The sequence below is a fragment of the Lagopus leucura genome, unplaced genomic scaffold (genome assembly GCF_019238085.1).
Source record: "Lagopus leucura isolate 7727_CA_CO unplaced genomic scaffold, USGS_WTPT01 Super-Scaffold_100001, whole genome shotgun sequence".
Lineage (NCBI taxonomy): Eukaryota > Metazoa > Chordata > Aves > Galliformes > Phasianidae > Lagopus > Lagopus leucura.
This window is the reverse complement of record NW_024962262.1, coordinates 36,550,510-36,577,736: the sequence shown is the minus strand read 5'-3', so window position 1 is coordinate 36,577,736 and position 27,227 is coordinate 36,550,510. Positions and strand designations below refer to the sequence as shown.

General features: G+C 38.2%; 1 protein-coding gene across 1 annotated transcript in view; it reads right to left on the bottom strand.

Annotated features, from left to right (window-relative positions):
* Positions 1–27,227, bottom strand: part of PCCA (propionyl-CoA carboxylase subunit alpha) — a 264,605-nt gene that overhangs the window by 65,687 nt on the left and 171,691 nt on the right. Inside the window, exon 20 of the mRNA XM_042866368.1 lies at positions 2,013–2,111. Within this exon, the coding sequence (XP_042722302.1) occupies positions 2,013–2,111 (99 nt within the window). The remainder of the gene's footprint in view (positions 1–2,012; positions 2,112–27,227) is intronic.

Sequence of the window (27,227 nt, the reverse complement as noted above, 5' to 3'; positions counted from 1 at the left end):
AACTTAGATTCCAGTGAGTGGATACCAGAGGTCAGGCTTAAGGTTCCCATAAATTTACATACATATGATAAAAGATTAATAACTCTTAAACTACTGAGATTCTTTACTAAAAGCAAAGGCTTACATGATAACATTGAGAAAGATACAAAATATGCGCTTATTTCACAGAATCACAGAAACCAAGGTTGGAAAAGACCTACAAGATCACCCAGTCCAACCATCTACCTATCACCAACAGTTCTCACTAAACCATGTCCTTCAACATAACATTCATTTCACATTCTGTTGGACAAACACATGCAGCCAGTTCATTGCATGTTGTTACAGCCAGCCCTGCTGAATTTCATACAATTTGGTCATACTTGGGCTGCACAAGTAACACTGTTGCTTGCTCAGCTCCTGGAAGAAAGCTTATTAAGATCTAACCATCATTAATTCTGAAACTAATTTTATGTGCCAATTCAAATATTTCACTTCTAGTCAACTGTTCTTAACTATTATTAACCACTCAGAGGGTGGTGACGCACTGGAACAGGTTGTCCAAGGAGGCTGTGGATGCCCCATCCCTGGAGGCATTCAAGGCCAGGCTGGATGTGGCTCTGGGCAGCCTGGTCTGGTGGTTGGTGACCCTGCACACAGCAGGGGGGTTGGAACTGGATGATCACTGACATCTTTTTCAACCCAGGCTGTTCTATGATTTCATGATACTCAGCTTGCAGTGGGGCCTTCTAAATGCAGGTATCCGTTCTAAATACGTTCTTCTCCTAAGCAGATTTTATATGTTTAAATATTGGTATAATTTCCTCTTAGTGATGAGGGATTTACTTTGTAAAACAGCAGCAGAATGGACCAGTATTAAAATACAAAAAATAAACTGTATAATACTTTTTCTTTTTTAGATACACAAGCCTTGAAGTTGGCAGTAATCAACCAAGAAATCTGCATGCAGTGAAGATTTCACACTCACAGCCCATAGGGGCACACACGGTCACAGAACCATAGGGGATGGAAGGGATTTCTGGAGATCATCTAGTCCAGCCCTTCTCTCTAAGCACAGTCCTTGGAAGATACGACCTGTTTTTTTTTTTTTTTCCATCTTAGAGTCTTTCAGTCACAGAAAAAATAACATTTCCATTTCGGTGATATACAAGGGCTGAAAATGAAAACAAATGCAAGTACTTCACTGTAATTGATCAGAAATCTGATCTCTGTATTACTCATTAACGTATGTAAAACAGGCAATTGTTGTATGCAAAAAAAAAAATACTTTAATGATTCCAGAAGGTTGGTTTTTGTTTCATTTTTTCCCTTTTCACTATTTCCAGGATCAACAGAACTTATAAATAAATGATTTCTCAACAAGTACATGAATTTTAATTGGCATTATTCTCCCCAAATCTACAAGACAGTTAAAAGCATTGCCTTTTGTGTGAAGTTGTTTCCAAACGCATTAGTGGTCAGAAGGATAGAATGTATGGCTGCGTTATAATCTTCAGATTTTCCTTTTCTTCAAACCATACAGGTTTTGGATGCTTTCTGCATTTTTCCTAAATCACGGAACTAATAGTGTTAAATAAAGGCTTATCATAAAAGAATGTCACATGGAAGATGCACTGCCCCATGACATTCAACCTGCAAAGGTCGAAAAGTGGAAAAAACACGTGATCCCAAGATCAGAAGGAGAAAACTTCCACTGCCATACCCCACCTTTTTGTAAACAGTAATTCCAGCCACCTAGGAAAAAGATACTAGGAAACTGGAGTAAATTTCTAAAATAAGCAACTTCTAATTAGATGGAAGATGTTTGAAACTCCAAGTGAGGAACTCTAAGAGAAGCCCATTTCACTGAAGGTCTGAATGCATTCAAAACTCAAAGACTCCATTATTCACACAGCATAGCATAATTTTTATGATATGGAAAGTTTAGACCGCACGTATCAACATTTTTGCATCTAGAGGCAAGAATCTAAAAGTTAGTTCAGTTGCACAGATAAAGAGGATGGTGAATTTACCTGTACAGTCCTCTGAGTGCCATCGATGGTGACAGACAACAAGGGTAGAGCCAGGTTCCACTCGCTGGTCACATTTAGTTTCATCCCATCAACTTCCACCTGTTGTGACACCAAACAAGGCTGTTACTATAAAGACAGACAGAAAACTGATCTCAAGTTCATTACTGCATACAAAGCAGCGACCATTTTAAAACAGATGGCTCCCAAACAACCTGTCATGTTTACTGCTTCTGCCATAAAAGACAGGGTCCAACAACAGAGTCTTCTAGCTATCTCTGGGGAGAGGTGAAGGACCTGTGAACAGCTGCCTCCAAGTAGCAAGGTTTCAAGTGATTTCCAGCAAGTAACAAACAGCCATCCAACTTTTAAACCTATCTGGACATGCTACATTTACTGCAATTAGACAAGTAATGCATATAAATTCCAGTGACACCTTGCAACCCACACAACAGGGCTTGCATATAATATTCTCTCCAAGGACCAAGGGAAGAACTTCTCCTATGCTTCTAATGAAGGGTTTTGCATTGTTATCTTAATTAATATGAGGCAGTAATTAATTCTTTGGTGTTTTGTCTCAAAAGTCTAGAAAAACTTTGCAAATTCTGTCATGTTTTTTCTCAATATACAGCTGATCAGAGGAACGAATTTCTGACTTTAATATCAATATGATTACACGAGTAGCAATTTCCAAAAAAAAAACAAAAAAAAAACCCCATGATCTTTATACAAGAACATTTCTGTGTAAAAATTCCTGAGTTCTGGAGGAAGTATAGGCACACTTGTGTATGACAGAGAAGGTGTAATGACATTTCCCTTGTTCTTCCACTGAATAATATGCACGTAACTCATTCAACGCTATACAAGCCTCAGAGAAAGAGATGGATTATAAAAAAAATATATTACTATGAATGGAATAAAATAATTACTGTTTAATATCTGTGGCATGTTTTGAATGTCATCATGCTATCAGATGTTGGTAAATAATATTTCATTTAGAAGATTTCCTATAAATAGAAGAAAAAATATGGTTGGCCGATTTCCCTCCTCTCTCAAAATCTCAGAATGTTTGCAATCACTGAATTGCAGACAAAACTGATAACAACACAAAATATTGCATACATTCTCAACAAACTACAATGAAATGACTGCATCCGGAATGAAATTGAGCCCACATTTTGTGAAACAAAACTTATAAAACCTTCTCTTTTAGATCTCAGACTAATGATTATTTCATCTTACAATGAGAACAGGCAACTGCAATCTTAGCGTAGCTTAAAAGAAATCCATAGCAGCCAAGTGCAGAGGAGCAATATGTAATTCAATTTTTTTTTTTTTCAGCTAAGGAAAAAAAAATCTAGCTTAAAAATCCTCTAATTTTATAGACTTTAGTTCAGAGCATAAAATCTGACTTATAGCGATACAATCTACTCAATTCCTGGAGGCTTTAGCTAAAAATAAAGTTACATGCACAGAACATGAAGAAAAACAAGTCATTTACAATGGTTCAGCAACAGGCCAGATTAGCTGGCATGCTTCAAGTACTTTACACTGCTCCAGTGATGCAAAACAGCCATAAACCTGACTTGAGTTAAACCAGACCTGCAGCTGGTTTGCATTCCCAGAGCACAGAAAAGCAGCTGGAAAGCACCAGTGGATCCAGCTCACTCATTCCCAGCAAACCTGAATCAGCAAATACTGCCTTTATTGGGAACAGCGATCTGAAAAAGTCTGGAGAAAAGCAAATCTGGTGCTCTGCCTCAACAACCTTTGATTAGCAACTGAACTCTGCTAAAACAATTACTCAAAAAGCTATCTGTTACTATCACTGTAACAAAGAAAGACCGTCTGCATTGGAACCAGGCCTGAAAATATAATTTGCCATGTTTCTCCAAGGGAGGAAGAGAGATGCTATAAAAGCATACCAGACCAGGCCACCAAAAGGGATCAGCTGTACACCATGCTTTTTGCACTGCAGAATTACCTATAATCTTATTGAAGGGTGTTCCAGTGACAAGATATAACTCAGTATCTCCACTCCAAACTCAATTTAATAATTCTCTCTTTCACCACTGTTCAGAAAAAAACAAAAGTGTGTCACAGCAGTAAATGATTTGCTTAAAATCCCTTGCAAAGGTCTATACAAGTCTAGACATCATTGATTCCAGATTAAATTAGTATGAAGGAATTTCTGGTGGAAATCTCCCTAAAGAACAGATGCTAAAGTTAAAGCCTATAGCAAGTCTAAAGAAACTGGCACTTTAGGAAAACAAGCATACAACATATTGCCTTTCCTATGTTTTCTCCATTCAAGAAAGAATAAAGGGTTAGAAGGAAAAAGAAGGAAGAAAAAGTATTATCTGAACCAATGCTTGCCTCAGTAAACTGCAGCAGTCTTCTCAGAGCATAGAGCTACATGCTCTTAGGCAGCTGCTTTCATCTGCTAATAATGAATAAATGTGGCATGGTAGTAGTGAAAATATATATCTTTATATATTTAGTAGTATTGTTTGTCCTTGTGTAAGGGCAAAAAAGATAAAAGCAGCCACAGTCCTCTTTTACAAGTATTTTGAAGTCAGAAGTCTCTGTATACGAGGGCCTCAGAAAAAAGAATGGTAATAAACACTGTTAGAGAAGTCACACAGCTTACTCTACGATCACAACTTGCAGAATTTCACTGCTATGCACCTGAACCAGTAGCAGCCCCTTCAATTCTTGTGGACTGAGTTCCTGATGTTCCTGATGTAAGCATAACACTTAACCAATAGTGCAAAGAGCTGCAAAGCATAAACTGTGTTCTGTTTCCTTTAAATAACATCATTTGTCATTCTATATGCGTGTCAGGCAATTAGAGGAGGCAGCACAAGCCTGAGTGTTATAGCCCTGTTAATTTACTAATGCAGAGTCTCACATACATCTGGCACATGTCACTTCTTCTCTCCTGGAAATGAAGGTGGTTTTCCAGGAGACTGGAGGGCAGCTTAAGCAGTTGTTTCCTGCCCGATGCTGACCTGCATTATGCCTGTAGATCTTCATGTCAGCCTTGAGTCTGACTAACTTAAAACCCATCTCTGAGAACAATGTTGAATTCAACTTTAACTTGATGCTTTTGGCCTAATTTCTGGTCTATAGTGTCCTGTCTGATGATGCCTACTGGAAGTACTGGACATACGTGTCAGGACTGCAGAGATGGCCTCTGAGCACTGTCCCATGTCAAAGCAGAGCCAGCTCCAGATACTTCAAAAGGGACCTGCTGTTGGCCATCATCAATGGAGAGCTCTCTCCTCCTTCTTGTATATGCTTTTTCCCCCATTGTTTAGCCTATATTTGCTAGTGGCAAAGGATCTGATTGATTACTCATAAAGCATTCAATTTTTTTCAGGATCACAACATGGAAGAAATGATGGAGTGCACCTTTGACAAGTAGTTGGCACAGTCAACACTGTAGGGCACCACTGTCATCCACAAAGTCTACAGCAGCCAGAGAAATGAGCAAATGGGAGCTTATTGAAGTTTAAGAGAAGTTATTAAGTCCACCACATGGTGAAAAGAATCTCTTGTAATGATACAGACTGGGACTTGACTGGCTGGGGAACAGCTCTGTAAAAAAAGGACCAGGAGATCTGAGCAGACATGAGAGCTGGACATAAATAAGGCAGCAACATGCCCTGAAGATAAAAATGTCTAGCAGCATCCTGCTCTGTTGGTAGACAGAAGTGATTATTTCCCTCTACTCAATATTCAAAAGATCACATTTAGATACCGGATCCAAAAGAAAGACAGTGATTTTGCTAATAAATTACACAAAGTTCCCATTAGCCCATTCCTCTTGCCCACCTAGGTCCCACTGGGTGGCAGCACTGCCCTTAACTGTATAGAACAGTTCCAACCGTTTTATGTTATCTCTTAACATTTATGACCATGCATTTCCATTATCTCCTCCAGATCAGTGATAAAATTGTCAAATGGGAATGGTATCAAGATAGATCCCAGCAGTGCTCTACTTTCTGATGACCTCTGAGGACAGTACAAACCATTAAGCACGACCCAGTGAGCCTGACCACTCAATCGGTTTTTCACCCATCTTGATGTGCAAGATGGTGTCAAAAGACTGGTTAAAATTAAGTTAAACAACACTTGCTGCTCTCTGCTAGTCCACAAATCCAGTCAATTTACCAAGGCGGTCAGGTGGATTAACTCCTGGTAAATTAATGCTTACAATTCCTTATGCCTATAATTCCTTCTTGGTATGCCCAAAAATGTGCTTCAATAGGATTCACTTCATGATCTGTCCAGAGACCAATATAAGGCTGATCAAGGTGCTATTCCCTGAGTTTTGCTTTTGGCCTTTTCTGAAGATTGATACAACACTCACTTTTCTCCAGTCATGAGATACTTTCCACAACCTCCATGCCCTTTCAAAGACAGTGAAGTCTTGCCATTACATCCATGAGTTCTCTCAGTTTGTCTGGTGCAGTTGGTCTGGTCACATGCACTGCCATGGGTTAAACTCCCTCAATAACCAGCTTAATCTGCATCTACCACCAGTTGTTCTCCTCCTTGAATTCTTTCAATAAATCACAGAGGTCTGGAAAACCTTGCTGGTGAAGAATGAAGCCAAGAAATCATCAGGTATGTTCGGCTTACCCAAGACTGCTGTTACTAAATCACTTGCCATGTAAAGTTGCTTTAAGCCTGGAAATAGAGTCTTTCAAATAAAAAGCTGAACTCATTGATTCCTTTATGACAGCATATCTTTGATTCAAATTAACTGGCTGCTTTAGATTGCACTACATCTTGTAATTGTTGACAAAAATATACTCACATCACATTAACAGGGACTGATCTTTTTTCTTTTTTTTTTTTTTTAATGTGACTGTAAGGGTAGTTAGTTTTACTTTTGAAGTGGTTGTCCAGATGCTTTCAAAAGGAAGTTAAAATACGAGTTTCAACCTCATTAAAAAGGTCTCTTTTTTTAAAACAAACTTTTCTTTTGTTCATATCAGTACTTACTTTTAAAAAAGACCCCAAGAGAGAGTTCCAGTCTATAGATCACTCGTCCTGAAAGAAGCTCTGTTAACTATTTATAGATCATGTCCTTTTGTGCCAAACTAGATCAAGCAATTTATTCAGTGCATGACTGCAGGAGAGAAACTCATTTGCTCTAAGTGTCATCAAGGCAGTCTTTTACCTGCTATGAACAAGACCAGAAATCTGAATTGCTGGGCTTTCATTTCAAATGCACATTTTGACATCGTGTGGGGTGCCATCATTTCTTTCAAAATTTCAAAGTATGAAGCACATTCATAGAAGACACAGTCCATAATCACAAGAATAGCAAATAGCCCATAACCACTAGAATAAAGCAAACACGTGCACGCATTCAAATTATCTCTCTTTGCTTTAAAGTAGCACATACAGATGCAAATTACCATTAGCTGCTTTGGTTTATCTCACTTTAGAAGTAGAAGCATGTCAGCCTAGAGACAAGGAGAGGAGCACACAACAGATATCAGCTTCTCAGATTAACAACAACATTATCAAACAAAACAAAATTAGAGAAGCAATGGCCTTCATCACCTCTAATCAGCAAATGCTTTCTTCTACACTTCACCAGGGAAAACATCCTCTCTGTAAAACCTAGACCTGTACACAGCAAAAAACACTCCACCATGGCAAATACTTTGCTTCACTACTTCAGTTTTCTTTGTAGAGTCATTGCTAAAATGATGTCTCATATCTGTAACCCGTCCAAGCCTTCTAAAATTAAGAAAAAAAACAGAAAGCAAACCAAAAAAATTTAAAAATACAGCAATAAAAGAAATCAGATGTTAGGAAATAATCTCAATTTGATGGCAACAGCTTCAGGCACAAAAACCACATCTGGTTTGGAGAATATGTGCATTTGTTGCTATAGGTCCAAAGTAGAAGAGAAGAAAGACTTGCTTTGCTTTTCCTGTTGCTCTATGACAAATGCCCTAGCACCAACGTAGGTATAAGAATTGTTCTGAGATGGACAGAAAACGGTGCAAGTGGTTCAAAACAGTACTGCTACTTTCCTGTACACACTGGGCTCTTTCAAGTTTGCACTGCAATCCAGTTTTCCTTGATTGACAGCATAATGTGCTGGGAATATTCTCCTTTACTTTCTTGGAAGGGTCTAGCATTGAAGCCAATGGTAGAATCTGGGTAATTAAAAGCATTACGTTGGAACTGAAAAATACATTGGTAAAATAAATATTTACAAGGTAGACGATGCTGTTTTAGGAGCTTTGGACTCATAAGTCATGCCTATATACTGAAATCACTAAGCGAGCCTGATTCCTAAATGACTTTCTGCTGCATTTTCCATTTTTCTTCCTGTTCAGAGGCACAAAGGTATCCCACTCTGCAATCTATAAAATCATACCACAGTGTCACCACAAAATATGACAGTCTAAAATTCGTTCCATCATTTCAGACAAACAATATATTCTGAAACCATTGCCTTTTAACTTGGGGAGAGGGGTGCAAATCAATATTGGCCACTGAGAAACTCCCAGTATCACTATCACAGCGTTTCGGAAAGATAACATCACAGAATATATATTAGGAAGATCTCTTAAACAACAACTAAAATTAAAGGGGACAAGCAGACCTGCATACACATCCCCAGCATTAAAAAATATCAATTCCTACTGGCTTGTTTTCTATCTCCTTTCTAGACTGAGGATTTTGCATTAGATAGACTGTCAGGTCTGGTCTAAATAAAGCACACCACAGCAACCTGAAGAGCATTTGAAATCATAAGAACTATGTCCATCAACTGAGCAAGAGTATTCTACTTCATTCACAACTTGATAGAGAAATCCAATAAAATCAGCAGGCCCCAAAACAGCCAATAAGAAAGAAAAAACACTTTATATTGTATTTGGAAGTTGTATTGCTTCTTAATTTTGTTACATAGAGTAGGTGACTACATTACCCATTCTACTACCATGGCAGCAAGGCTATCTCCTCTTCGGATTAGTAAAGGGTTAGAATAAGCAATAGTAAAACAAGTGCCTTTGATTTGACATTGTGTAGTGACAAGAAGAAAGTACAATGGGTATGGATTTCATCCAGCAGTTCCAACCTGCTGCTCTCAGCTGTCACAACAGGACAAAGGTCAGAAGTAGTGCTTAGGATATCCCAGCACAAGGTTATTCACCATATAAACTAAAAGCTTTACATGCGAAATATCTGCTGCTGCTACATATCTTCTCCAAATTGCCCATTATATGCTTCAAGACAATATGCAATTGCTTCTATAGCCAAACCTGTTTTATATCATATGCAATCCAATGCATTCCCTTATTCAAACTTCCAATGGGGCGCATTAATTCACTGGATTAAGGAAAAAGTGTGACAACGGATAGATTAGTTATATGGCTTCTTATTTAAATATTTTCTTACTTACAGACAGAAGACAAAAAAGCAACTTTAATTTCTGAAATAAAAATGAGGACTGGGGAAGAGGAGGCTAGATGCAATAACAAATCTTTAAAACTACTTCCATTGTTTCATTTATTTCCAATTTTAATAACTTTAAAATCAGAGTATTTGATGACTTTCAAATCTAGTCAAAAGTAACATCAGATGCTTACCACAACCCTTCTGTCAATGCCTGCTCCCCAAATAAGTACTTGAATCATCTCTCCTGGGTATGTTTGGCCATTACCAGGACAAGAATTCACATTTTTATCAAACTCACCAGCCAACTTGCAGGGGAAAAAAAAGAACTGTAAGGAATTACCAGAAGTAATAGAAGGCATATCTACCGGTGAGCCCTTCCTCTAGCTTTTAAAATAGGTCCAGAAAAGGAAACAAGAATGACATGGCTCCACAGGTATCAGCGATAAACAGAAAAGAGAGGAACACTTGCCTGTGCACAAGGTAAAAAAGGAAAAGCTGAAGCAGCTGGGAGAAGTTGAGATATCAGAAGAGCCATAAGTCAATCACACAGAAGAGGAAACACTAAAAAAGTTTTGCAGTATTTCCATAAGCTGAACAAATGGTATAGCAATCTAAAACAGATGTTTACATCTAATGCTGTTTACCTTACCACTTAATGGGATCACACTGTTTATGTTAAACTGATAGTCATGAATGCACTGAAAAGGCAGAAAAGTATGACGGTGAATAGACATCACTTCGAATTCTCCATTTTCCCATAGTTTCAGCTATGCACATTCAAAGAGGTGTCAGGGATTTGCTACTGACTTTTACCAGGGTAAATTCAAATTCACTGTGCTAATAGCATAGTTCAATGTTTTCTTCAGAAAGACCACAAACATTACATTCTATTTCTATTTGATGTGTTGGGTTGAGTAATTCTAATTATGTTTTTAGCACATAAAAGTTGATATGGAAACTGTTCCACAAGTTGTTTGGAACATTCAATTTTCCAATCTACGTAAACGTAGGGGAAAAAGTGAAGTGCACACCCTGAAATAATTTGGCATTAGAGACAAATTACTGACATCCTCTAGCATTAAACAAAGATAATTTCCTCACCAGAGAAACCTCATAAAGTGATTACAATATTGTAACTACAAAACTGCAGTCAGCACCTGCTAAATAACCTTTGTATATTAATTGTCTGTAAATATTCAGACTTTTGGCAAATCAAATATACCTATTTTTTAACAGTAGTCAACAAGGATTGAAAAAGTTTTGGACTGTCGTAAATGAAAGACTTGTCACTCTTTAAGCCAAATATTTACTGCAAAAATGAGTAATTCTGGAGATACCTATTTAGAAGAAAATGCACAAAGAATACAAAGCAATAATGTTATCCAAGTCTTAGGCAGCAAAGAAAAAGGCATTTTGATATTACTGTGTATTGCTTTCATCTTTTAAATACCAAGAGAAATGCATGTATTTATTTTTGAAGGTTTTGTTGCAAAATGCTTATTTTTCACATAAACATATCATAAATCTTTTTATAAATACACTTGGGACCTTTCAGAAACTCTATTAATACTTCTTGTTTGTAATTACTATCTTAATTTTTCTAGGATACTTTTCTAAAACTTTGAAAGACAAAACACAATCTAAGAGACATCATTTCACATTCTCCAGTGCAGCCACAAAACAGAAGTGGAATTCCAAAGATGAGAAGATGTGGGAAGTTTAACTATGGATCATAACGCTTCAAAGCCTTAACAGTCCCGAGAGACAGTAACATTTTCCTACTTTCCCTAGCACTTCAAACAAAGGTCCAATTCCTGACCCCCATAACCCTGGCCAGACTCCATCTCACATGCACTGAAAAATCATGCTATGTGGCAGATAGAGACCTTCATACACTCACTGCATAAGTAACCTACTATCCTATTTAAAACATTCTCCCCTCTGCCAGGGGGATCATTGCTCTCAGAGCAGTAACCAGTCCACACCACTTGACCAGAGACTATAAAGACAGTATGTATTTAGGGTGCAAAAACAATTGGTGCCTACCTCTGGGGGCTATGCTACAGGGAAGCAATCAGCCTATCTTCTGAATTCAAAGTATGAAATTCATTCTCCCTCATTAAGAAGGAAAACTTAATTTTAACACTTAACACAAAGTAGTTGGAAGCGTCACAGAGACTGGAAGGTCCTAGGCAAAAGGGCACACTAAAGATGGTTCTCTGTATGAGACTGTATTCCAAAACAGGAGAAAATGTAACTACACAAGGTGCTCTTTGGAGAAATAGGGCTTTCAGCAGTCTGCACCTGAAACCCAAAGCATCAGTGCAGTTCACATGGGAAATCTAAGAGACGGTACATCAAGCAAAACAAAATCAAAGCAAAACCAAAACAAAAATGGGTAAGACGTCCTCCATTATTTTTAGAGATTTAAGGGACTTTGCAATTATGTCAACAGGATATCAATGCAAATATATCAACAAGAAATGTAATCCAAGTACAAATTCATGTAAAACGGAATATGAAGTGTTTTAAAAGCTAAACATTTTCAAAGGAAATCCACAGTAAGATGAGGAAAAAAAAATGGGGAAAAAAAAAAAGGTAAATTAAAAAAAAACAACAACCAAGAGTGAAGAAAACTGAGCTTGACATTCAAGAAAGAGTCAAAACAGCTAATATAACCCCACAGAAGAAGAGCAAGGGACAAAATCTCAGACAGGGAAATTACAGTGCCTGTATAAACGGGGACCCTACGTAGAAAGGCATATTAATGAAGCTAAATTCATGCATTAAAAATCAAACATATTCTAAGCGGAAGAGAGAGGACTATTAAAAAAACCCTTGTATAATTGTTTATAAATAATTCAAGGCCTCATTATTCAAAAGAAGGTGACAAATGAGGACAGTACAGAAAGAGCAACAAGGACAGAAGGGGGGCTTGAATATACTGTTACACAAAATAGCAAAAAGTTGAAAGGGTCAGCGTTCAAATGATTAGCAACAGGCCTACCTAATACCACACCAGCACAGTTGCTTCCTGTCTAAAATGACCTCCAAGACACTACCTCGTCCAATGCTTTGACTTTCAGCTAGACTTTGGCAAACAGAGGACAGGCAGGAATAGCAATGATGAGCTGAAAATTTCCAAAATGTGTCATTATTGTGGCTCTTGACTGATATAAGCAATGAGAGGGAATTGAGGGGAAAAATTACAATGAATCAGGAAGAATTCGGGCTCAGTGAATAACCTGTGTGAACCACTGCCTCCTTCACCTGGGCTTCTTCTATTAGCTGTGTGATAAATGCCTGTTTTCTATTAGCTATGTGATAAAAAAAAAGACAATCATCCCTTCAGAACTTCCCCAACTGCCTTTCCCAAGTGCACGAATAAAGATGTTTTCCAAGACTACTGCCCTTCTGTGAGGGACTGGAACGACCCTACGAGCAGAGAAACAGGATTTGGGCTCCTTTGCTTTCTTTACAAGGTGGAATGCAGCAAAGAGCTATCAGGAAACAAAATAATACCCTACTCCTAAATCTTGCAAACAGATCCTTATGACATAGCAGTGTGTCAGCCTTATGCACATTTTCAGAAGGCACGCTTCTTTGCAAAACTTACTATTCCTAGCTATAAGCTTCATCAAATAATGAGCTAACAGTTCGTTAAACAAGCTACTTAACTGAGTGCTGCACATACAAGGGTCAGCAGACCCCTGAATGGATGGCTTAAATATTTAAAATAAAATTGTTATCTGGAGCTGAACAACACTGAATGATGCTAGCATGGCATTTATAATTTCTTGTGAAAGAATCCAATAAGCTTTTGTGAATGTCATTGTCAGAACAGTACATGATACTGCAAGAGCTATTAGGAAGATACTTCTTGCAAATGAATGACAGCACAAATCATGAACAAGCCTGAGTTTTCATACAGACATTAAATACATGCCATTTTCAACTTGCTACTACTTGCACCTCCCATAACAATTATTCTCAATTTCTTTTCATCTGTCCCATAAAAAATGATTGCTTCTGCTTTACTTAATCCTCCACTTACATCAACTCTATTGTTCACTTCCTTCCCTTTCATCTTCTCCACATTAATTCCCCACATTGCTTTTGATCTAGCTTTTTTGTTTCCTTTTTCTCCCTACAGGTTCTTCCTGATGAAGAATTTACAGCCATAATGTTCATTTGACGTGCATGGTGATATTTTATTGATTTGCTACTCTATCTATTAGTTTTGTATAATGAGTGGCATTATACAAAACACAAGATGGGTTGCATATACCTATATATTGGATCTTAAAAATCAGTTTAACTGAACTTCAAAAATACTCCACTTCATTGGTAAATATTCATATTTAATTATAAGTGGAGCAGCATATGTAAAGAGCAGCCTATGAAAACAAACATTTCCTCCTCACAGTCCAAAGAATTCCTCTTTGCCATAGTGACAAGCAAAGTTAATAGCATAATTGCAATTTTCACTGCTGCTAAATAAGAAATAGAAAACCTCTCCAGAGGTTGTTGTGTTGTTGTAACAGATGCCCACAGAAACAAATGCACGTTATTTGTGCCCCTTCAAAAAGGATGGTCCTTTCAGAACTAGAAAGACAGTAAGAAGCAGAGCAGCTGATTTTAGCCAATACAAACTATAAACTGTATTTTAAATACATGCTATATTTAGCTTCTAAGGGAAAAACGAAAAGTATTCGGTTTGGGCAATTCTTAAAACTTAGCACTGAATAAAAACATGCTTTTCTGTTGATAATTTAACAGCCATACCTCAGTACAGGAACCCCTCAGAAAATGATATTACTTCCCACATTTTCTGTACTTTCCTTACCGTAATATCATAAAATCTAAGCTAAATGTTGTACTTACTCAGCTGTATCAAAACCAGTCACTGAACAAAATCTCTGAGCAGTCTCAGGAGTAAAAACCAGAGCTGAGGCACCTTTTATTTCAGCTTCATTCAAACAACGTCTCATGCCTTTCTAGTCAGTAGATGTTAGACTTGGACATAGCAGAAAAAGTCTCCAATGGAGAGGCATCAAGGTGATGAAGAGATGGAATCAACTCTTGTTTCAGGAGAGGCTAAGAGCTGGAACTGCTCAGCCTGGAGGAGGCTCAGGAGGGATTTTATCAAGGTCTGTAAATACCCAGATAGAGGCTGCAAAGAAGACGGAGCCAAGCCCGGCTCAGTGGTATCCAGTGCCAGGACAGGAGGCCCTGGGCACAGACTGTATCCCCGGAGGCTCGCCCTGAACACCAGGAGCAGTGCTGCGCTGTGCGGGTGCCGGAGCACTGGCAGCACTGGCACAGGCTGCCCAGAGGCTGTGGGGTCTCCTCCCTGCAGCTCTCCAGAACCGCCTGGCTGTGGGCCTGGGCACCCTGCTCTGGGTGGTGCTGCTGGAGCAGGAGCTGGGACACACGGACACAGAGGGACACAGAGGGCCCTGCCTGCCTCAGCCAGACTGGGGTTCTGGGATTTCTTTGCATGGAATACTTTAGTATCTCTGAGCTATTATCTTTCGTTCAGAATTAACAAATAAGGATAACAATCCTTTAGTGTAAACGAAGTTTACAAAAAAGCCTATTTTTTTCTGCTCTTAAGAAAATCTATAAAACTACAAAAAGCCTTTTCTCTCTACCCTTCCATACCAATTTTATAAGCAATCATATTCAATTACTACCAGCTTTAAAGACTGACACAAATACACACCTCTGTCAGATCACAGGTGAAGTATCTAAGAAAGGTCAAAATACCCAGAGCAATCAACGCGACCAGCTGTCAGAGCCTTAAACATAATGAAATGCTAAAATTCTATCACTGAATCTTTTATAACTACACAATGATGATTAAAAAAAAAAAGATGTATTTTTGGTATGAATTTTCTAATCAGCGTCAAAACATTTTTGGCACACTCCTGAATAATAATTTTATGAAAACAGAATTCTAATGGTCTCATACTGTGACAACACATCCCACGAACTAGAACACCTATCATTTGGGCTTGCTGTTAACTCCTGTTCTCTACAGTGAGAGATCTCTGCTTCTTCACCAGAAGTAGTTTAAAACCTGAGATTTTTTAAGAAGTTAAGGAAGCTCTCCATTTTGCATCACAGCATCTATTGACTAGAAAAATAATGAAAGCTTGTTAACATACATCTAAAAATTATTATCTGGCTGTGCACTGATCTTCACCGTGGGGAGCTTCCTTGTTATAACCACAACAAAGGTGGTATCTAATCGCAGTCATAGCAAGTAGGACTAGGAAAAATGAATATTCACAATTATATGATTGATGACAAGAAACTTTCAGAATTCCCTGTGTTTGATGAACTTTCTATCCAAGAAGCCGCCAATCTGACATTAAGTTTACAGGTCTTGTTTGTTTGTTAATCATTTCAATATCAGATCACTGAGCAGCTCTGCATGTCTATTTATAGGAACCTTTCTGTCCATGACGTCGAGGTTGTACAAATAGAATTAGCTTTGATGCTGTTAAGACTGAGGCTCTGAGCGTTCATATTTTCTGATATAGAAAATTTCAGCCACCTCACAATGGAAACTTTCAATACATTTCTTTCTCTGCACAGACAGATAATGTAAAACAAACAGAAACCTATTTTTTAAAATTCTCTGATTCTTTTTAAGATACCAAGCCATCATACGCTTCCTTAAAAAAAAAAAACACACAACTTAGATACCTTAGTATTACATTTTGTATCCAATATGTGCCTTTTTTTTTTCTTCTTCATACATTTTTTTTTCCAGACAAAAGATGACAGAGCTGTATTATAAGTGATAAAAACTGAATATACTTTTGCTATAGACATATATCCTGAATCTCCACTCTTGCTGAAGGCATTAGTGCTGTTAATAAAGTTCAAAATTGCTAAATCTTCCCTGCCATTATGTTATGCAGAAAAGAACCTTATGTCTTCAGCAGCAGAGAAAAACTGAATAAAGCAACTCAACTAGGCAGAAAATAGGGATTTGAAGTACCTTATTTACATTCCATCTGTTACACCTGACTGTGAATTAGGAGAAGATCAAAATGGAGCCACAGCAATAGAAGTCCTGGTTTCACTACTTTAATTTCATCTGTTGTCATGAGTTTGATCAATAAGGAAAAGGAAACGATTTGGAATTAACTGATCCTTCCATACAATTCCAAACAGCATGTCACAACCACAGAATGGCTCAGGTTGGAAGGGACCACAAGGATCACGAATCTCCAACCCCTGCCATTTACTCCACCAACCTCCCCATTTACTACTAGACCAGCATGTCAAACCACATATCCCTAAAAGCCCCATTTATTTATTTATTTATTTATTTATTTAGGTACATTCTTTTTAATTATAACCCCACAAGGGAAATTTATGTTTTATTCAGTTTGCTCATCATAGGAGCTGTAATATATCCAAACTGTCTAGAGCCGAGACCTGGATCAACAACTGTCAGCTAGGACATAAGCTATCATCTGTTAGTTCCATTTCAAGTTTAGGCAGCTGAACAACTACAGCAGTTTTGGAAGAAAACATTTTTGAGTTTTGTGAGTTTTTGTCAGAATTCAAGCAACAAAAAGGACAGTAAAGACAGTTTCATTACTATATAAATTTTCACTCAATTTCCCAAATCTATTGGAAATAAAATAGTAATTTCTTTCATATTGACAGTTACAATACAACTTGAAATGAGTGACTTTGCCAGCTCTCTGCAGCACACAAGTAGATCCTTCTAGTTATTGTCAGGCTTCCAAAGACTGATTTGCCTGAATGCAGCCCCAGCACAGTTCTGCTCCCCCTAACCCAGCTTCTCTGTGCACAGTCCATGCTCCTGAAAGATCTGCATGGTTTTGATGAGAAAAAATCACAGAAAAAGAAGATTTCTCTCCACAACAAGGTATTATTTGTGCTATGACTGTGCTATTTATGCAGGTGTTGCTGCTGTATCAGTAAGAATACACATTCCCTCAAAAAAAGTTTCCGCTACTCAATAATTTTAGTGTGGTATCCTTCAACCCAAACCAGGCAAAGCAGCCTTTCTGATCTGGCATGGCATGAACCATGCTTTTTGGGCAGGGCTGCCTGCTGGTAGGCTCCCTAATGCAAAAAGCTAGCAGCGGTTGATACAGATTCACCACAGTTTCAGTTCAAGATGAATCTCTAGTGAACTTTCTTGAAATTTCCAAAGTGGCAGCACAGAGAGTCAGAGGAAGACTTTAAAAAGATGGCGGCACAGGCACTTTTTAGCTAAGGCCTCATACACGCTTTTTGACATGTATTTATCCATCTTTTACATAGCTTTACACATTGATGCACTCTGGAAGGAAATAGCTCATTTCTGCAGAGAGAGGCCTTGGGCAGGCTTTTTCAACATGATAAGCAGGCTTCTGATCTGTGAATAAGCAAATGTCAGACACTCAGCAGCTCCACAGCAAGAAGAGAAATCTTGGTATCTTTTTTCACCAATCAGCAATTAGTGGCCAATTAAAGAACCCTAAGTACTTTCTCATGCAAATAAATCACAGATTCTCTATTAACAGTAAAATGGATAACAAGACTTTAAAGTTTTTGTTATATCCCTGGTGTTGCCAGAAAAATGATCCCTTGAGTGGAAGACATATTCCAACCACTACCATTAGTAGTCTAACAAGAATTTTTTTATATTTGAATGCCTATAATAAAAAAGGAGATTATCATTGCTATTTTAGAGAAAGATGCCTTATACTGGAAAGCAAGCATGCAACTTAAGGTAGAATTCTTACAGCACTGAAGCTCAAGGTTATCAAAACCCAAGAAATTCACACCAAATATATTTGCTCAGAAAGTCCAAAAAGCGCAAAAAAAATCCCCAAACCCAACACATTTCTCTCTGACGGAGAGATTTAAGATGCTACAAAACAGAAATGCTATGCTATATATTGCTGTGTGTTAAAATAAGTTTAAACAGAATGCGTAAATTTATGGGAATGTACGCATTTACCTGCACACAAAATTTGAAGATAAATACAAGTCCACATATCCACGTAAAAATTATACAAGAAACTTGGATATACAATAGTGGCAGAAACAGAATGATCCCCACCTCCTTCTTTTCAAATCACATAATACAAGAAAAATCAAATCACTTCATATTTAAATGAAACCAGACAGTTCCATCATATCCTAATGGTCACCACATCATGAAATTGAAACCATTCCTTAGAAGTGTTTTGCTGTACAAAAGCCATATTATTCCTTCAAATCAAACAGTGTAAGCCAAGGTGGCTACCTGCATAGCTAAAGCTCATCCACAAAAATGTGCACTACAGACTCTTACAGAAGCTATATGTAGAACCTTCCCTGCATGTTTGTTTTTTGCAGGAAAATGATGAAGTTTTCATAAATAATACTTATGTGAAAAGTTTCACAATGGAAACACTTTAACTTTCACATTTACAGTGCCTTTAAAACCTGGAATTGAAAAAATTGTGTTTGTCTTCCTTTAATTAACAGATTTAAAAGTAATTTCAATTCAGTTAAATGAATGTTTATTTTTTTGCTTAAGCCAAATGAGTATTTAAATCTTTCAGTGGGACAAGATAACAGATTTTGGCAGGGTATTGGCATTATAGGAATCACCAAAAGTACACAGGGCAAAGTGGAGGAATATATCAAGAAACCTGTTGGGGAAGATGACAAATAACATTAAAAAAACTGCTGGAGATAAAGGGTACTGTACAGGTGAAGGGCTCAGGCATCTCTTTTCTTTCAATGTTAATTAATCTTCTACACGCTTTGCACAGATTGGCTTTTAATGCCATCATATAATGAAAAAGAATTAACATAGTAAGATATTCTCAGAGATTATCCCAGCTCATTAAGCTGAATCTAACTTTTAATATTTCTACTGTTTCTCATACTTTTCATTTACTCTTCAGACATTTCTGAGACATGAGACCAAGTTGCAGAATTTGCATTCAGATTTTTTCCAATCCCAGCATCTGTGACAGGTACCACTGACACAGGTTCAGATTTGGAGTACTGTGATCCAGTTCAAATGTAACACAGGCTACTGTAGACTCAGTTAAAAAAAATAATCCACTAGTTTAACTGGAAAAAAAAAAAATCAAACAACTTAGTTGAAATGGATTAAAGCAATTCATGAAAGTATATTTTAAAGGGTGAGTTAGGTGTAAAACTGAGAGAAAACACAGCATAATTTGTTCAATTTTGAAGAAGAATATACCTGCATATGCTGTTTTTTAAAATGACTGAAGCTATAGAATCTTTAACGCTCTGATTTTAAGTACTGAAATATGCAGGTAATTAGAAAGCATAAAACAGGGATGACATATAATATAGGATATCAAATCAGAATTTATACTGTCATTTCACTTGTTAATCATTCCAGGTAACTGTTCCAGAGGTAAACTTGCTAAAATGATAAATGAATGGATGCCAGCAAAAAATTACAGCCAAAGAATAAAAAGACCAGCATAAACCCACAGAAAGTTCCATCCAAATTCAACAAAGCAGTTAAACGTTCAAACTGACTCAAAATTCCAAAGTTGTTTGTAACATCAAATGCCCTTCCTAATGCCATTTTCAAAAACATTTCCAACCTATTCTGGAAAATATTGCTCATGCTGAACTTTCTGGAGCACACCCTCGGCTATAGAAACGGTTTCTGTTGTGAATAGAGGTTCGGGAGGGAGTTGTTCAATGCATTTAACAGATCACACTCAGCAATGCTCCTAAAGGCATTGATTCTTCAAGTCATTTAGCACTTTAGTGACAGTTTCAAGCACATTTTTACAAACGAAAAGCACATTTTGTGAATTGGGATTTATGAAAAATTACAATAAGACAAGTATTCTGCAGGTGAGCCTGAGCAACTTGAGAATCACCTTTGGTTCATTGTGGGTCATTGCCATATCGCACACACAGGCCAAAGAGATTTGATCTCATCACGAACTTTGGCTGGTTGGACGGACAGATGGACTGATGTGACAATGACCACCCCTTAGGTCAGGCATGTCCAAACTGTAGCCCACAGCCCTCGTGAGGCCCAGCACTGCTAGCTGTCCCTTCTCTGCACCACCATGCTCAGCAACAACCAAACCATCAGTGAGCTATTAACACTGTTCAAGCTGAAACCAGAGCACGGGGGGGGGGCTCAGTGCAGTGCTGACTCAAGTCATGGCAAATAATTGTTTGCATTTTGATACGCCGGCTGAACACTGTCCTGTGAACAGTGAAAAACATGCAGCCGGGCATTCTGTTGTGATAAAGGAATTTGAGAACAGGTTTCAAGATTGCTGGGAAAATTATCAATTTTTTTGTATATTTGCAACTCTGTTTTCATTCAACATAAATACATGTTTCAAATGGAAAGTACAGAGTTGCGGCCAGATATTTAACCCAAAAATCAGATCATATCATCAGAAAAAATAGTTCTTGCTTCACACCTCACTCGCATCATCACTCGCGGCAGTACACACAGAATCACAGAAAGGCCAGGGTTGGAAGGGACCTCAAGGATCATGAACCTCCAACCCCCTGCCACATGCAGGGCCACCAACCTCCACGTTTAATGCTAAACCAGGCTGCCCAGGGCCCCATTCAACCTGGCCTTGAACACCTCCAGGGACGGGGCATCCACAATCTCTCTGGGCAGCCTGTTCCAGCACCTCACCACTCTCTGGGTAAAGAATTTCCCACATTCGTGAACAACTGCTGTCAAGGATGAAGTAGATGAAGAGTAAAATTTCATTAAAAATATCTGATGAGCAGTTGAAAACTCACTAAGAATTACAAGCACTGCCATCAAACCAGACTGATGCATCAGTTTCACAAAAACAAGGTTGCATCTCCCACTAGTTTTATGGTTTTGTCGCTCTTTTTTATTGTTTTAATAAAAATATTAAAAACTAAGTTTTGCTACTTATGTACAATAATTATATTATTTTATATAATATAATAATAATTATTATTTTATGATATACTTTAAATTTGGAGGTCTGCTCCAAATGTAATGCCTCCTGTTTTATTATGTTGGTGGTATGGCAGTGCAGGTTGAACCTTCCCCCCAACATCCTGTTACATGTTTTTGCCATGTGACAGATAGTAGCAGAGGGGCTGTCTTATAAAATGGCATCTGACGTGGAAGTGAAGCAAAGGTGAGGAATCAAATTCATCCATTCTGGAAAAAACGGTGTCCACAGACATTCAACAACACTTGCTAAATGTTTATGGAGATCAAACTGGATGTAAGCACAGTGAGCTGGTGGGTGGTGCAGTTCAGCAGTGGAGACAGCAGCTGTGGGTCACCTCCACCGATGCAGGTTTTGATAAGCATGGCATGCAGGCTCAAGTTCATCACTGGTGAAAATACATAGCTAATGGAGGTGACTATGTTTAAAAATACTGTTCTGTAGCTGAGAATTTGCTCTATCAAGCAGAGGGTACTCTTTGTATTTGTTGCAGTCTCCATGGAAATAAACAGGAGACATTACCTTTGGAGCAACCTGTGGCCCAAGTCAATCTGTCTTCACTCAGAGAAGAGTCCAGGCAAGCTAAAAGGTTGGACCCCCATGCCTTAGGATCTTTCCTCTCTCTACTCAATAGCTCACCTACTACAGAAAGTTCTTTTTTGCCAAGGCCATAAAGGATCCTTTAGCTGTGTAAGGAAGAGGGTCTATTTCTCTGTTTTATCTAAGAAGTTGCTGCTGTCTTGTTCAAGGGCAGTATATATCCTGGCTCTCAGTTTTCCAGGATATAGACACTCAATCAATACCCATTTCTTCAATTAATTGCTTATTTTCTTTATAAAAATTGTTATTTTTTAAACAAACAGACAAACAAAAAAGCCTTCATTCTTGCATAGCACCTGTTATATTGATGGGCCATCAGAGAAGTTTTTCTTTAATTACAAAACTAACATAAAAGTTAGTATATTACCCAAAAGTACGTTTACTATAAATTAACAATATTCAAAGCCCACTACCACAGAAACAAAGATGCCACTTTAACCATATGCATTTTTCATTAAACTATTTTTCCCTTCCCTTATCAGCTATGGGAAGATATTAAATTAAAATGGGATAAACTGCATTCAAGCTAGTCTGCTAGCATGAAACAGCTGGGCTGCTCCAACAGTGACAAAGAGGTCACTCTGTGAAAATACACAGTGATTACGGCAATAAAGGAAACAGCTGATAGAGGTTAGCTGGTGGAAACAAGAGGGCAGTCGCAACAGAAAGACAAGGTTGGAATGAAGACAGAAGGAGCATGGGAGGAGCAGGGGAAGAGCCTGCCAAAAGGCATGGGTCTGGGACACAGCTACGAGCGAAGGGGAAGGGAAGAGCCTTCGTGCAAAAGCTGTCCAGCACTTCACATCATTCTACTGTGTTTTTACGTCCTTGCAACTCAGAGGAACACTGACTGTTTGGACAGAACAGTCATTTAGAAATGATTTCAAGAAAGGGAAATTCCAGAAAGAAATATTTAGCCATTCCTGATGTGGAAGAATACATCTTTGGTCACATTACTAAATTCTACTGATTTTTCTATGATAGGCTGTAGTATTGTTGGAATTCCAGCTTTACTGTCCTCAAGAAAACATCCTAACATTGGACAAGCCCTGTGCATTTCATACAAGTCCAACCCATTCACAGACCACTCCACAGCTACATTTCTAGAAGAAACTTCACATATTTTACACATGCTAGTGTGTGACTGAACATGGCTTGGGGCTAAAGAATGAAGAGTACATAAACTGACTGCATTTAGAAAGTATGATTTCAAAGATTTGGAAGTACCTCTGAAAAATTGGACAGAAGCAGAGACAAAAGTCTGCAGGCAGCTTATTTAACCACAAAACAGATCTCCCTCTCCAGGTGCTCTCCTCATTCACTGCCTCTTGACATTTCAGCAACAGATGAAACAAAGGTCTACACAGACTATGGAAAATACCAAGAGCTGGCCTGTATCATACACTGAACAGTGAAGGAATTCTGCATTCAGTCACACACCTGGCATCTGGCATTCTTTAAATCGGAGTGATTTTGGAACATCAATACCATTCTTGGAAATAAAGACTGGTACATACAACGTTACCTGAAATAAAAAGTGATTCTAGGTTTACGGAGCTACAGGTCTATCTCAGTTTTCAGTTGGTTTCTTTTCATTGTATATTCTTGAGATCTGTACATTTTCTCTGGAAAATGAAATAATCCACTGGCAGTGGATTATGACTACTAAAATCAGTTTCCTTTTTATTCTCTATATGGGACAGACTGTGCTGGAGTTCATTTTCAGTACTCAGAATTGCTTTCTTCGTCCTCCATTGAAAGCCATCTTGTTCTCTTTCTTAAGCCTTTCAATAATTCAGTATCCTGATCTCCAAAAGAAAAGGGGGGGGGTTTAAAATCCACTGTCTATTTCTGAGTCTCTCTAAATTCTCCCACACACAACTTCTGAACTCACTGCCTAGTTAGCATTATCCAAACATATTAAAATATCTCAAAGTTTTATGAAAATAAGAATCTGCCCAGAGAACCCAAGGAGTGCCCCCATTCAGCACTTGGACAGACATGAGCCCAATGTTGGGGTTGCATAGCAGACCCAGACCTGCCTTCTGGCAGGACAAAGAGGGAAAATAAAGAAGCTTTTGGACTGGCAGTGGACTTTAGAAAACAGAATGGTGCAAATGGAGGAAATTACTAGGTGAGGCTAGTAGCAGGAACCATAGAATGGCTTGGGTTGGAAGGGACATTTATTACAGCTTTATGATACTATTTGCTGGTGAGGTGTCAGGACATGGCACAATGCAGTGTCACGTGAAGATCTGTACACTGGCTCTAACCAAGTTAATCCAGCTAGGAGCAGTACAGCTGCATTAATGCAGCACTGCCCAAACTAAATTAGCCAGCACAGGTTTCTTTGTACCGTGTTAAACTGTGCCATGTAGAAATATCCTAAAATGGGGAACCGTCCAATTTCTCTTTGGAGACTACTAGATGTAAATAATAAATAGGACTGGTAACCACTGACGAGCCTGATTGTCTGTACATCTAATCTTCATTTTCATCCTCCCACAACCCTGGTTCTCTGGTTTTATTAGAACATTATGTTTGCATTCAAATCTTCTGTACAATGAGCCTAATTGCCAGACGTACAGCTGTCCCACTGGTCTTGTATAGCAGGATCTATTCTACAGATCTCCGACTTGTACCAATAGCCAACACTGATACCGAATGAACTCTCCTGAACAAAGCTATGTTTTCTTAATAATAACAGTTGTATAAACATAAGGTCTTCTCAGTTAAAGGGAAACCAACATCAAAAAGCAGTAAAACATGGAACCCTAAACCCTTCTTTCTTTGAAGAAACACGTTTGAAGCGAGGTGTTTCTAGTTATGGGTGAATGAAACGAGAATTCAGCTGCAACAAACGGACATCCAGTCTGTATGAAAGTCTAATTAGATCCATCTGAGAAGCTGTGTCTAAAACCGCTTCACATATTTCAAAGGAAAGCTCTTCAAGTCTATCTTTTGAGAAGAGTACATCAAAACATTTAGTCACAGCTGACACATGTCTATCCACTACAGCAGCATTATTTCTCATAAGCCATAAAAGATACATTCAAGTAATATTAACAATCTAGTTTACTTAAAAATTAAATTAAAGTGGGAAAATTGCAGAAAAGAAGTTTAGAGCTAAGAAAGCCACTCAAAGCTGTACGGACTCCAAGTCATCCCCCTCCCCCCTGTGTATCAAGAGATTCTGAGGTAGAGCGTCATCATACTGAATATCAAACGTGTTGAGAGCTGCAAAGAGAACAGAATTGAAGATGAAATACTATTCAGGAGTTATGGAGTTAACTATGGCTTCTGTGGTAAAAAAGCCAGGCTCTTAACATTACATTAGCATACTTTTAAATGCAACTATTGCTCCTGCTGAACCAGCAGGAGGAGCTCACAACATTTTTTGATTCTACAAAATTTGGGGAGGGGGTGGGGAAGTAAGTTGGAGGGGTTTCTTTGAAAGTAGGGAGGAATTCGTTGAACTTTTTCTTTCCAGTTACAATGGATGTGAAATCAGTAGGGAAAAAAAAGCACACAAAGGGTGCTCATGTAAGCACTAATTTAAGAAACTATAAAATAATTATACAACTATTTTGGTGCAGGATGTGAAATATGCATGGCACACAAATGCACTGAGGATATTACTTGTGCCCCAAGGAGTTTTCAATCTTACACCAAAAGAGCCCAGTGGACAGCAAGGGTGGCTGTTATGACAGAAATTAGACTTTCTGAAGAAAAAAATGTTGTATGGCATTGCTCTGTACTGTTACAGATATTAAATTTATATTTTAGTTTATTGCTCACTGGGATTTCTGGAATTGTTGGGTCACGACCCACAGGAGAACACAGTGTCCATTTTCATGTCACAGGAGCTCATGATATGAAGCCGCCTCTGTGAGTAAAACTCAACACACCGCAGGTCTTCACTGGGTAATTTAGAAGCCACCACCATAAAAACCTAGTTCCTCTAAGACAATGAAGATCCTGATCCTGAAACAAGGAAAATAAATATACAAACAGACCATGCTTGTTTTTCAAGTATTTTGCTATGTAACATTTCATAGTTTTTGCTGCATTTTGTATTTATGCATTATTTTTAGCCTACATACCAGTGTCAGATCATATGTTACTGTGAGTTTTACAGAAGAATTATGAATCACCAGAAACATGGTACACCACAGAACTGCTATAACCAAGCTGTTATACTTCTCTGCCATAGAGGAGAGAGCATGTTATAAAAGTAAGAAACTAATTCTGTAGCTTTAATGTTATTTTTAGTTTTCAACACTCTGGCTATTTTCTGTATGCTTTTATAAAGTGCTGCATGAATAAACTAGTATGAGATATACAAACAAACCTACACCGATCTCTCTTTACAAAGCAAATATGCACATATTGTACCAATCCCTTACATATATTTATTTTCAAAACAGTATGTTATTTTAAATAACATGCAACCCAGATAGACTGTTTTTCTCCTTTTGCTTAGTACACAAACACTCCTAATACAAGTATATGCAAATATTAGGTAAGTACACCGAATATTTACCCAAGTATTTTTACTTCTGGCTTATCTGACACTATTAACAATTCACAATGTCCTAGCATCTATATGCTCTGGGAGACTCAATTCAGCAGAGTGGAGATGCATACCAGAAAACACTGAGTTCACAACAAGATACCAAGGCCAAGGCTACTTTCATTTAAAAAACACAACGTCAGCATCCACAGAAACGTACCAATTAAAGCAGTTGCCCACAAAGTCACAACACGAGGATCAGGGCCCTCCTCAGATTGAAGGGTTCAAGCCTGCAGTGCCTCCCCCAGGAGAAACTGTCCCCACACATCAGGAAGGATGAGGGCATCTCTACCCTTCCTGCAGAAATCTGCCACTGTGCAGAAATGAGCATAGGATCAGGAAAGCCACAGCCACAGAGGCAGGCAACAAGCATTACCGTACCCAGTGACAAAAGCAGTGCTTTGCAAGGGTGGAAATCATGGGTTCTTGTCTTCCTAAAGGGTTAGCATACATATACCTCATTAAAATACCATTACACAGACTATTGAAGTCTTAAAAAAAAAAAGTCAGGATGCAAAAGAAAGGACAGCTGAGTTGGGGATGGAGTGCAAAAGGAGGAAGGTGAAATTTACATTCCCTTCATTCTTGTGTTCTATACGCAAAATGGTCAGAGGGCAGAGA